The sequence below is a fragment of the Gavia stellata genome, chromosome 4 (assembly GCF_030936135.1).
Source record: "Gavia stellata isolate bGavSte3 chromosome 4, bGavSte3.hap2, whole genome shotgun sequence".
Lineage (NCBI taxonomy): Eukaryota > Metazoa > Chordata > Aves > Gaviiformes > Gaviidae > Gavia > Gavia stellata.
Window position 1 is genome coordinate 986,484 of NC_082597.1, and position 13,752 is coordinate 1,000,235.

The 13,752-nt window shown below is 43.8% G+C and overlaps 1 protein-coding gene across 1 annotated transcript in view; it reads right to left on the reverse strand.

Moving 5' to 3' along the window:
* The window catches only part of PPP6R2 (protein phosphatase 6 regulatory subunit 2), an 81,064-nt gene that overhangs the window by 31,113 nt on the left and 36,199 nt on the right, over positions 1-13,752 (reverse strand). The window contains exons 5-9 of the mRNA XM_059817053.1: positions 8,947-9,012; positions 7,475-7,587; positions 3,001-3,114; positions 1,651-1,777; positions 1,033-1,185 (exon numbers count right to left, since the gene is read on the reverse strand). Coding sequence (XP_059673036.1) covers positions 1,033-1,185; positions 1,651-1,777; positions 3,001-3,114; positions 7,475-7,587; positions 8,947-9,012 — 573 coding nt within the window. The remainder of the gene's footprint in view (positions 1-1,032; positions 1,186-1,650; positions 1,778-3,000; positions 3,115-7,474; positions 7,588-8,946; positions 9,013-13,752) is intronic.

The following is a 13,752-nucleotide window of genomic DNA, read 5'->3' on the forward strand; positions in this document are numbered from 1 at the left end:
TGCAACGCTCCAGGCTTGGGGACGAGTGGCTGGAAAGCTGCCCCATGGAAAAGGACCTGGGGGTGTTGGTCGACAGCCGCCTGAAGATGAGCCAGCAGTGTGCCCAGGTGGCCAAGAAGGCCAACGGCATCCTAGCTTGGATCAGAAACAGTGTGGCAGCAGGACTAAGGGAGGGGATCGTGCCCCTGTACTCGGCTCTGGTGAGGCCGCACCTCAAATACTGTGTTCAGTGTTGGGCCCCTCACTCCAAGAAGGACATTGAGGTGCTGGAGCGTGTCCAGAGAAGGGCGACGGAGCTGGTGAGGGGTCTGGAGCACAAGTCTGATGAGGAGCGGCTGAGGGAGCTGGGGGTGTTCAGTCTGGAGAAGAGGAGGCTGAGGGGAGACCTCATCGCTCTATGCAACTGCCTGAGAGGGGGTTGTGGTGAGGTGGGTGTTGGTCTCTTCTCCCAAGTGGCAAGTGATAGGACGAGAGGAAACAGCCTCAAGTTTTGCCAGAGGAGGTTTAGATTGGATATTAGGAAAAATGTCTGCACCAAAAGGGTCATCAAGTACTGGAACAGGCTGCCCGCAGAAGCGGTTGAGTTGCCATCCCTGGAGGTATTTAATAGATGTGTAGACGTGGTGCTCAGGGACGTGGTTTAGTGGTGGACTTGGCAGTGTTAGGTTAACAGTTGGACTTGATGATCTTAAAGGTCTTTTCCAACCTAAACGATTCTATGATTCTGTGATACACACAACATACCCAAGCCTTCTCAATAACCAGACTATTTTGCATACAGACTACTAAACTACTGTAACAATAAATTGAAGCATGAGGTTCAGTTCAAAATACTAAGCAACTGTATTTGTATTACAAAAGCTATTCTCAGGATGGACGGTTCCTACTTCCAGCAGATTAGGAAAATAATTAGACAGTGGCATACATGAAAAAACTACCTTGCACTGAACAGATGAAAAGGAGAGCAAAAATGTTCCTAGTTTAAAGTTATTCCCCCTCTCCCCATTCACAGCATCACACTATGTTACTCACAAGTAATAAATTCATGGTACTGAGTCTGCATAGTTCCTGATTAATACTGGGAGTGTTTGTGTGAAGCAGAGCAGCTATTAGACGAGATCCATGAAGACGAGCATTCCCCAGTGGCTCCTCCAAGACACCAATTGTAGTTAAGATTGCTGTTTTCTATCAGAGAAACAGATATTGAGTACATCAAAGAATATCAGCATTCCCTTGAGTGTATATGCACCATGATTTGACTAATTGTAACTAGTTCATTTCATAAATATTCTCTGCAGATAAACCTAAACCATCTTCCCACACAGAGGACGGTGTTGTGTGACCACTGTGGGACTTGTACTTCCAAAACTGAAGATTAAAATCAAAATATCTTCACCCCCTCACCATCTTTACGCAAGCCACCGGTCCCAACATATCTCTACTTCTTGGTTTTACTCAAGTACAATGGCTACAGTAATTCCTACTGCCTAGTCCCTGAGCACCTGAATTATAAACTTCAGGCGTGAATTTTTCTTCAAAAGACGTTTGCCTGTTCCAGCATACAGCGCTTTCAGAAAATAGCCAGGAAGCCTGTGTATAAGGAAAGGAAACCCTGAAATGCAGCTCCGGAGAAAGGTTGAGATGCTTTACCTTGGGAGGGCTGAGCAGCAGCTGGTGAAAATCCTTCAGCCTTGGTTCAATACCATGTAAGATGCTGCTATTGACAGTGTAAGACCTTTCAAATCCCTGAGTGTATGAGTCCATCAGTCCTTCCACTCTGTAAAGAAGAAAAGCACAACAGGTAGGATTTGACAAAATCTTTAAATGGTCTCCATGTTGGTCATTTTCTCTTGAAAAATAATTATGAATATGAAAAATGGTTTCTTTCCAGTTACTGAATATATTTATATAACTACATTATTTTAATATATCATTTACAAGATGATATTCACATAATCAAAACTGTGAATGAGATGAGTGGGAAGACAGAGAATAAGCTGCCTGCAGAGCTGACAAAGGCAAATTACTGAAGTGCTTCCTGGTTTTTAAAACTTCCCAAACATTTGAAAAGTAAATTACATCAGCATGAGTTAACTATAAACATTTGTTAAAAACTGTAAACCTTCCACGAGTGTTCAAAAAGATGTATATAAATATACTAACTGATGAAAACCTTCAGCAGGCATGTAGCTGTGCTCATAATCGTACCTCTTTATTGGCGAGCAGTAAATTACAACAAGTATTACTAGCCCGTTCCAACAGCAGAGTCTCGCATTGGAACAAAAAAACCCACTTTCAGTAATGAAATGTAATTCCAGCAAGGCAGGAATGGGCTAGACAGGAGCCCCTAAGCCCCAACTCATAAATCTTCAGAGATCCTGGGCACAAGACACAGCAGAATTAGTATCTTAACTTCTCAGTTTTAACTCTGCACATGACTTTCTGACTAGCAACTTGTTTGCCCAGAGCCATCTTCTGACCTTCTCTCCAGGACCTCTTCCTAATCTTCTGTTATCTCTTTCACTCTTCCTTTTTTTCTCCTTTTTTAGAAATTGAGATTTTCAATGTCTCACTTCCTCCCCAGAACTCTCTTTTGCCTTTTCTCTCCTCTATCTCCATAAAAAGAAATAAAAGGGGGATATAATTTTAAAAAACAAAATAAAAACTATACAGCCAGAAATAGATACATGCATCATCACCCAGATTACGCATGATGTACCATTTCCTCCCCCACTCTGCACACATCCTGCTGTAAGATCTCTGCTGTTACAGACAACCCTTTGCTATACGAGCACAAGAGAACTGGAGGAGCCCACAGAAGGGCCCGGTCGCCAACCGGTACAACTGCGATGAGGTACAGCTGCTGCATCAGAAAACCCATCTTGTACTCGTTTCTAGACAGCGCTCCACACTAGGCCAAAAAAATTCCTTTTTTGCTGAAGTAAAACTAGACTGGATTTCCTAAAATTGTTCTTGCTAGGGCAGCACGTGCTAACTTACCCAGAGCGCCTTGTTTCCAGCAATGTTAGAAGAACTTGTGTTCCATTCACTATGCAATTTTCAGTCTGTTCTCCATCGAACATATTCTTCAGGAGTTGCTCCACACATTCCTGCCTGTTGATAAACACACACACATTAGCGGTGTAAGAATTAGAAATATTTAGCCATTGCTTAACTCACAAAAAAATCCACTTCTGGGTTTTCTGGGGTAAAAAAGGCTGCTTGCTTTTTTTTTTTTGAGAAAGACTAAGGACACTCCTCTCTAAAGTCTCATATGACAAGAATGGTTCTACACCAGGTTTCTGAACTTGCTTACTCATCACTAAGGCAAGACCTGGTTATAAACACCTAGACTCCAAATCAAACTGTCATTCTCCTTTATCAATGGGATATACCTCTTAGTTATAAACTGGGAGACAACCCAAGTGTTAACTCAGTCCAATTAATTTATTAAAGACAACATGAAGCTATTAGCTGATAGTCTAAAATTATCCATCAGAATGGCAGAAGACAGACAACAAACAGTGGAAGTTGACCCTTATCATTTGCCACTGGCAGAAGATGATCCGGGACCTGGAAACGGAAGCCAACAAATGCAAACTGTAAATAATATGCACGCCTGTAGTAGTCTTAGCTGTTATCCCCTCACAACATTTTAATCAATTCACCATCTCTTTGAGCCCTTAAACCAAGATAAGATGCCTTCCAAATACTGACAGACGGGGGGGCAGGCAGAGGGATCACCAAGTAAAGCGCTGAAGGCTGCCGGAGTCAGAACGAATAATGACGCTGGTCCTTTCTAGCATTAAAGATTATTCTGACACTCAAGGATGGCCTTAGAATTGAAGACTACTTAGCACAAAAGTAAGAGCCCACTTCTCTCTACTATTTGCCACGCTAAATGAATAATAGATACGAGGAATACGAGGTTCAGGCTGGCACTGTTACTCGACTGCAGCAGTGCTGGCTTCCACCTCTGTATTCCGATTCCTCCCCGTGCTAATTCTGCGGCTGTTAATGACAGTTCTCCAAAATCCAGCACTCAGCAAGTGCCTTTCTTGACTTGCTAAGTCACATGTCCAGCTAAAAACACTATTACTCAAGTTCACAGTCTAATTTTTACTATTTTCTAACATTTGAAGAAATCTCATTTACATTTGTATAAATAAAATATGAGATAAAAATGTAAAATACATGAATAATGCATGAGAGATGATTATTTTAGTAAGTAGTGTCTAAATACTCTCCATCAGCACAAGCACAAGAGGCAGAGTCAGGAAAAAGAAGTAACAGTTTACCGTGATTAACTGAATTCACATACAGCCAGCAGTTATTGAAAATCTAGATTTGATATTTATTCCATAACCCTGATCACTGCTCTTTCTTGCTGTACTAGCTGATCATCAGTTCATGATTCATAGATTTAAAAAGTTATCCAAAGATCAAAGAAGGTTACCAGCAAAGCTCAGAAAAATTGGCCAAGAAAAGTAATGAGATATGTGACCTTCAGCAGAAAGGTAAGTTGTGCAAAAAATCACTTCTGTTCAAAATATTTTTTCTTCTAAACTGTGAAGTGGTATAATGACTTTTAGAAATGTTTTTTCATGGTGCAAAACCATTTTTATTTATCTTATGGAAGTTACAGGTAGTGCTTGAAAACACGCAAAGTGCATACACAGAGAGCACCAGGGAAGTGAGGGCGACTGGGAGGGAGAGCGAAAGGAGAGGGGGAAGAGCTACAGACCATCTGAGTAAAGTATGAGCCAGACTTCAAATTCCAGCTTTGTCTAATTCTTTGTATAATCAAGGAAATTTGCTTAAATTCTACCACTCGTGTCACAGAGGCTCTCGCGAAAGACTGTGGGCAGCGATCTTCTGCCCCACACACAGCAGGGCTCCACATCCCACTCCAAAACTACTGAGAAAGTCTAAAACTACCCAGAAAGTCTAAAATTACCAAAGAAGTCTGAAAGTACCATGTTCTCCACGGCCCACCACAACTCTCGTTAAAGGTCCTGGACTTCCCAGGTGAAATGCCCAAGCTGGAGGCTCATCTCCAAACTTTAAAGGGCTCAAAACTGATACAGACGTGGTGAGATGCTGAAGGCTCCACAACCAGGGATGCAATCTGCACCGGAAATCCAACATCGTGCATGTCGATAAGAAAATATTACGGTAGGGCATGGGAGAAAAGGCCAGGTCTGCCTTATTTCTGCAGGCGCAGTAAAGGAAATGAAGCATTTAAGACAGAGCGTTTCCTTGCAGGGGCACAGTTACATGTCAAGCCCGTGGAAGATCCTGAGCACATCTGCAGACACCACGGCTTTTCAGCGCTCGTAGGCAGCACGACTCACGTCCCGTTTTCACTGACATCGGCTCCTGTCCCAACAGGTCCCCCTGATATTCACGTATGAACTGACAGCTCAGAATCAGGAGAACTTAACAGAAATTAAGAAAGCTCTGGGTCGACAAAAACATGGAAAAGGGAAATTTTAAGCCCTAGTTATAGATGCTGTATTATTCATTGCAAGTCTCTTGTTTCATCCCTTTTCTGTCAAAATGGCGCCTTTAGGCCTAAAAGAGCCTTTTTTGGTTTTAATCTGATGTTGAATCTCCAGTAAATGTTTTTAGGTTTGAGGCAAATATAGGAAGCAGTAAACATGCTAACACAAGTAATTTAAAACTACGTTATGAAGAGCAGGGAACCAATGCCAAGGGAATACACTAAACTTGAAAAATCAACATTTTCTGGTACAGAACTCATACTTAACATTTTTTGGGAAGGAACTCCTAATAAAAATACTTTTTGAAAGTGCAAATTTCTCATCAATGTATTTCTTTAGTAATATTAGAGAAGTTAGCTCTGGATTTAAAAACAAAACAAAACAAAAAACTTCAAATGAAAAAAATACTTCCAAGTTTCACTGCGAGTTGTCTGGACATACAACCGCCGGTTCTGAAAAGAAGTGCTGAGCACCACTGGCTGGGATCACAGGCATCCTTCCATCCTTTTTTCAAGAGAACCCCTCTATCAAATGTAACTTAAAAAACCTGAAATGTGACAAATGCTTCTTTTGCCGACTGTACGCTAGTACCATTTTGTCACATCTTTAGAACAACCCAACACACCCCAACAGTTTCCAAGTGATGGAAATCACTAGATTCCCCTCCCCACGATCACTCCAGTGACAGACTACCCTCGAGTAAGTTATGCAAGTTCATCTGCAAACGTGACAAAACACTTACGAACCAAAACAGCTTTTCAACTTTTTCGCCAAACTCCCAGGCTTAATGAAAGACAATCTCTCTATTTACAAATCTTGTCTGCAAAGTTTATCAATCAGAAGGTAGAAAATGATTAAACCAATCAGGTATCTGCGCTGTGACGTGCCATCTGTAAGTAAAGCATTGCACGATGTTTCTGAGACATGAAGAGAGCTCATGACGGTCGCAGGAAACAGTGCTTTGAGGAAAAAAGCAGCAGCTGACACTAACTCTGATGTATTAAGGGATCCACAGAGATGGATACAGAGAGAAGAGATCTGAACATTCACTGTCTAGCCACAAATAAATGGAATGACTTTTTGAATGATGAGGGAGGGCTAGGGAGGCATTGAACGTGCGCAAGCTGACTTCTTTCAGGGTTCAGCCAAATTTGGAGAATAAAAACAGGGAGATTAGTGATTCAGTCTAGAGTAACAGGCAGGCAGACAATCTTAGTGAGAAGTATCAGGCAGTATCTCAGCATCACCTTATCTCTGTGGAAGCGCATGCAACCCAAGGTTCACATTAAGTTAAGAAATCTACAACTGATTTGACTCAGGAGCCAAAACCAGCATGCCAGAGGACACTTGGAGTGTGTAAGGGGACCTCAGTGAAGGTTGGAAAGCAAGCTGATAACGCCCCATACAAAGTGCATGGTGAGATATGAGCTACGACAGTGAGAGAACTCCTTCTGTTGTCACAGCATTTTCCTCCCCATTTTGAAGAACAGCAACCTGATGATATGAAATCCATGTATACGGATTCCCAGCAGGGAATAAGAGTTGCTAATTGGCCAAGTATGACTGAAGCCTTGCACCTGAAGTCACACATGGCACCAAGTAATACCGTCAATACAGGAATTTTAAGATTTGCCTTTATAGGATTTCCCTCAACTATTGCCATCGCAGTTCACCTTTCTCTGAATTCACTATGAGTGTTTTAACACGCTCACGAGTATTGCCTTGTCTTGAATTAGGCTGTGAGCTTTTGGATCATTAACCCCAATCTCCTGCCTTCAGGCAGAGCTACAAAACCCAGAAATCTCAACAGAGGCAGTTAAGTGATGCTACAATTTAAAAGCAGTATTAAAGGGTTGGCAGAAATGTCAAGAGTTAAGCAAAGGCTTGACATGCATACTTCGTGTCTCTAGAGAGTAAGTGACAATATTAGTAGCAATTAGTTTAGCAGCAGCCCTCTGACAAGTACTTACGATTCCAGTGCTGTGAGAAGTGGATCAGGCTCAGGTATATCCTGGAGTTGATTGCTCTGGTCTCTGCTCAATCTTATGATATCACACAGGGTCTGGGAAGCATTTGATTGCCTCTGAAAACAACAACATAAGAGCACATTTCAGTGCTAACGTCTCAACTTGGCTCATTCTGGCCATCAAAGAGAATTTAACATAGTTGGGAATGCAAGAAACTGAATAAATCAATTTTTTAGAACAAGTGCTGATGCTCTAGATTATTAATCTGTTAAATATAATGTTGATGAGAATTATTAGAAGCTTTAACAGATTTTAAAATCAAAGAGAAGGTCTTCCTGAACTTAACAATTAAATGCAGTTAAAGATTTCAGAAAGTGAGGATTCTTTTTTTATCTTCCTGACCAAGTGTGTTAACTTGCAAATTTCAAATACAAGTATTTCATTCTTACGTCTCGCTACTCAGGAGGTTTCCTGCATGAAGAAAAATAAATGGCTTGATAAAACCCTTTACAATTTAATTACTATGTATTAAAAGGCTTTAAAGTAGTATTTTGATAAATTAATCGTCTCATTCTGGCTATCGATCAAAGACTCTCTGTAGCTACTGTATGTATAAGATATTACGCTGCAATTTAGCATTCACCCATAAGATAGCACTGCTGAAGGCATCCAAATCAGCATGTTACTTCCCGTTTTTTCTCTCAGAAGGGGCAATTTCTGCTTTGATGAGATGAGGGAATCAAATTGCTGGCATTAACACTACACCAGAAGAACCCTGCGCCACCCAGTTCGTGTTGCTGCTGGGAGCTGTTAACAAGTGCCCCCATCCCCATCTACGTCAAAGCAGGCCAGCTAGAGACCAACACGCTTCTTGTGGTTTTCCTGCTCAGCATCAGGGACGGCAGTCAACACCCAAATGCGAAATGATAGTGGAGGAAACTGAAATCCAGGCCTAGAGCTCCTGGCTCGGATGCTTTGTGGAAATTGTTGAAAGAAAAAAAGGGGGGGAAAAAAAAAGAGAACACTCATAAAATGTAATACTCAGCATTTCTTTTTCATGGGCTTAGAGAATTGCATCTCATAGATTTTATAACTGAATACCTGCTTCTTACAGTCTAAAAAGAATTGAGAGTTACAGCGAACCGGTTAATTTAAGAAGTTATTCAACAGCTTGTTTCAAATAGCAGGTTCATACTTAAACCAAGTAAGTTACCGCTGACTGTAGATGCTGAGACGAACTGATGCAGCAGCAGAATGAACTAAGAAATTGGTAGGAAAGCAAGTCAAAACCAGATCAAAAAAACAACAAAACATTTTGGTATTGAGCTTGGCAACCAAAGGACAGGATGTCCATCCACACAGATTATCTCCTTCCATAAGTCACCTGGGCATTATTGAAGAGACAGAGGGAGATTCTGCTGGACCGTACAGGACCCGCTACCCACAAAGACAAAACTTAGTCTCGCCATACTCACGTCCTCATCCTGGCTTGAATGGATCAGTTCCACAAGTCTCTGAATAATCTTTGCTTCATTAAGCCACTGGAGGGAAAGGAAGGGGGAAAGAAAATTCTTGTTTGATATCACAGAATTCAAAACAAGAGGATCTTCGCGAAGCTTTGCGTAACGCAGGCTTTTCAAGAAGGGAAAGCCCTTTCCTTCTATTTCATAATCAAAGCCACAGGCAGTATACCAACTCCCCTAGGCACACATGGAGACACATTTTAATTTGCAGCAGTATGTACACCCTGCCCATGGAACTAAAAACCCAAATACCTTTGGAAAACATGGAATAGATCCGTCATAAACACTATCTCATCTGAGGCAGCACTAGCATAATTAGCAACATGTTTTTCTCCTACCATTTCCTATTCTTACAGTCTTACTACTGTTTACACTAAATAATTTCTCAGACTTTGAGATGACATAATAATGCTGTTATTACCCCTCGTCTCTTTGCTCTATGCCAACCGCAGGCTGCTTCCTTTTCCTAGTGCAAGCTATCACCTTATCTCCCTTTCTTGGCTGCATGCAAACTAAGTACGCCATCTGCAAATGATACCTTCCGGTCTCTCCCTTCCCAGCTTCATCTGCAAGCTCAACTCCTCATTTCCACCCATCCATTTTCACTCCAATTTCTACGGTCTTCATCCCAGGCAAATGGCTGGATGTCTTAACATCACTCAAACTCATCAGTCACATCAGTCAAACTAATGCATTCCCAGTTGCTTTCGAAATGACTGACCGAACATTAATTAAAAGGAAGATGACTTTGGAGGTTTCTGCAATGATACAATCTTCCATCACTCTTCAGATGAGTCATGGAGAAAATGAACAGTCTCCTGCCTTCCATTTCTTTGTAAGAAGGCTCTATGCATATCTTCTCCCCTTGAACGCTCATTTTTATGTGTTATCTATTTACATGACTCCAACTATAATCCTTACGTTGAGTCTTTACCAGCTTTGCTCTAATAACCTTCCTACAGATCTCATCCTGTCCTCTACATTCCATGTTGAGTATGATGTATCTCTGACTTAAAACAAAAATTCCAGATCACCATTTTTAGTGACTTTTCCCATGAATAACACTGCTGTTTTCCTACTAAGTCTGAAATGTCTGACTTTGTCTCCTTTCTTGTGGCCCCCATTATTGCAAAAATACTAATGTTGTCCAAAAATCCTCCCAGCATACAGCTGGGAAACCACGTATTTCATTCAAGACCGTATTTTCTGTAATTTCTTCTTCCTGACATCCAGTTTACCCAAAGGTTCAAAAAACTGGGTTCCTAAGACATTTTTCCTCACTAGTCTCGCTACCAACCTACCTCTTCAGATTCTTCCACTGGTTTCTAGTTTCCCAGCATCAAAATTAAACTCCTGAATCTTCTTCTCAAGACCATCGCAGTAGAGTTAAACCCCACTCTGTTTTAATACATCAGTCTTGCCATCTCCGTTCCACTAACAAAGCAACCGTCCATTCCCTCTTGGCTCATTTAGTTTACAAGCATCCTTCCTCATCGCCCTGTGCTCGGAATATGACTACTGAAACCCTTCTTTCAAGTCCTAAGACTCCGTCTTCTGATGACAGCTCAGGTAGCTGTCAATTGGCAATTTACCAAAATGGCTTCATTAAGATTAATGAAATTCTCCTCATTTATATCTTCCAAAAAAACAGCTGCTCAAATCTATCCATTATGCCTACTGGCAGTCTCTGTAACAATAAAACTACCCGTCTCTCCTCTCCCCTTCTCTGTGTGACACTGGGAAGGCTCATTTTGCATCATCAGTCACACACCCCATGTTTGCACAGCACCACGATTACGAGCCCGGATTTTGACTGCAACCTCGGGGTATTCCCGCAGCATTCACACATTGCACAACGTCAATAAAAAAACCCAAACACATATCCATGTTTGCTTGCAAGTATCCATTCTTCAAATAATAAGCTCCATAGACACGGTACAGTGGGTATTTCAGCCTGTTTCTTGCTTTGTGCAGAACCTACCTGCCAATCCAGCAGAGGAATTTTTACCCATCAAAGTTCCATCTACCCTTATGACTTCCACAGCCCAGAAGAACACTACTTATTAACAGAATCACAGAATCGTTAAGGTTGGAAAAGACCTGTCAGCTCATCAAGTCCAGCCATCAACCCAACCCCACCGTGCCCATTAAACCATGTCCCACAGTGCCTCATCCACACCTTCCTTGAACACCTCCAGGGATGGGGACTCCACCACCTCCCTGGGCAGCCTCTTCCAGTGCTTCACCACTCTCTCAGGAAAGACACTTTTCCTAATATCCAGCCTGAACCTCCCCTGGTGCAACTTGAGGCTGTTTCCTCTCGTCCTATCACTTGCCACTTGGCAGAGACCAGCACCCACCTCACCACAACCTCCTTTCAGGTAGTTGGAGAGAGCGATGAGGTCTCCCCTCAGCCTCCTCTTCTCCAGACTGAACAACCCCAGCTCCCTCAGCTGCTCCTCATCAGACTTGTGCTCCAAACCCCTCACCAGCTCCGTCACCCTTCTCTGGACACGCTCCAGCACCTCAATGTCCTTCTTGGAGTGAGGGGCCCAAAACTCAACACACTATTCAAGGTGCGGCCTCACCAGCGCCGAGTACAGGGGCACGATCACCTCCCTACTCCTGCTGCCACACTGTTTCTGATACAGGCCAGGATGCCGTTGGCCTTCTTGGCCACCTGGGCACACTGCTGGCTCATCTTCAGGCGGCTGTCGACCAACACCCCCAGGTCCTTTTCCGCCGGGCAGCTTTCCAGCCACTCGTCCCCAAGCCTGGAGCGTTGCATGGGGTTGTTGTGACCCAAGTGCAGGACCCGGCACTTGGCCTTGTTGAACCTCATACAGTTGGCCTCGGCCCATCGATCCAGCCTGTCCAGATCCCTCTGCAGAGCCTTCCGACCCTCCAGCAGATCAACGCTCCTGCGTCAAATGTATTTTCCTTCCCTTGCAGAGCACAGCAAGTTAAATCTCAGCCCTCCATCGTAGTCTCAATTTTATTCTCTACTAACATCCTCCCCCAAGCCCCACATCAGTTGGGCCTATGGGCCTTATTAATTAAAACTGGGAGTTACACAATAAGCGAGGGTAAGAAGGTTTGCTCTTTTTGCCTGGACTGCCATAATCCTGGGCTCTGGGGGGAGCTGGATGGCCACAGAGAGAGGTACGGAAGAGAGGGAAGCACGATCATTCATCTGAACAAAGGAATTACTGTTCCTGGGAACTGAGGAACACAGAAAATGAAATTCAAAAGCAAAAAAAAAAAGCCCAACTGAAATAATCTGTTAAGATCAAAAGAGCAATACCAAAATTTGGTGAATTAAGAAGCACCTTGTAAACCTGGAAGAGATCCATACCTCTGTCTTGAGGCTGTTGTTGAAGAGATGGACTTTGAGATTCACAAGAAAAGGAATACTCTTTAATTGACTACTCAAACGAAAGCTGTGACGCTTGCAGGACTTACCTACCTGGACTGAAGTACAACAGTGCTACCCTCAGCATCTCCCTTAAGAGTCACACCTGAAACACAAACTCTTCTGACCACATGCAATTCAGCAGTGTGTTTCCTCTCACTGATAAATGACACGTGGAATTCGCGGACAGAAAACTTGCACATATGTGCAACCTACTTTATTCTACAGGAAAAGGAAGACGGCAAGACGCAGGGCCAGCAAGCAGTAGGCGGTTGATGCAGCAGTTGTCGTTTGCAAACAAACCTGGCTCCTGTTTGCTGCCTCCTGACTAGGGAGCGTTGGGCTTCTGCCCAACCGCTGCTGGGGAGCACCTGTATCACGTACGCTCAGGCACCACAGAACAAGTGGGACATGGCAAACTGGTCCAGGCAAACCGGGACTAGGCAGTTAATGAGGCAGTGGGCACGGAGGTGCTGCTCGAGGCTGCATGGGACTGCCAGATCAGTGCAACCTCAGTGGTGACATGCAAGAGGGCACGGTCCCCAGCACCAGCTGGATCAACTGTATCTGGCACATGGGAGGCCTTCACCCACGTGGAGCTCCTGAGAAAGGGCACGGTCAACCAGGTCCCAGGCAGCAGGGAATGCCTGGTGCTTCTCCGTGGTGGAGATAATGTCCCTCACCCACAGCAGATGCACTCTCATAAAGGCGCTGTGCTGCCAGATGATGGGAGTTATGGGTGGCGGTGAAAAGAAAATGTAGTAGTATACTCTGGATGAACAGAATTTCAACAGGGCTTTTCTGCAGAGACCGTGGAAACAGTCAGGGTTTCCTGGACCCTAATTTTGCATGGAAGAAGGAACTACCAGAGACCATACAGGAATTAGAGGATGGAGACTCACAAATCGGGAGTGGCTAGAAGCTGGCAGCATGGGAAAAGCTCTTTCACCACCAGGAGATGTGCACTTCCAGAACAGGCATAATGGCTTGGCGGGAATAGGCGAGGAGGAACAGGTTTCCTCAAGGGAGTCATCAGAGCCACCTGAGCCTGCAACTCACCGACGGACGGAAGAGGAGGCGGCAGATGAGCGGGGCTGGAGACTCCCTTCTGCAGGGAACCCAGAACCCGCTCACCGGCCAGATTGGCTGTTTCGACAAGCATGCTGCCTGCCAGCAGCTCTGACTGTGGGGAGACTGCCAAGGCTCATCCAGCCCTTGGACGACCACTCCTTCCTCCTGACGCCACGTGTGCACCGATACCACAGCCAAGGGACATCTCAGGTGTATCACCCTGCTAGGGTGAAGCCCCGGATCAGTCGCTGTGCTGCCCGTCACATCCTTTGCCA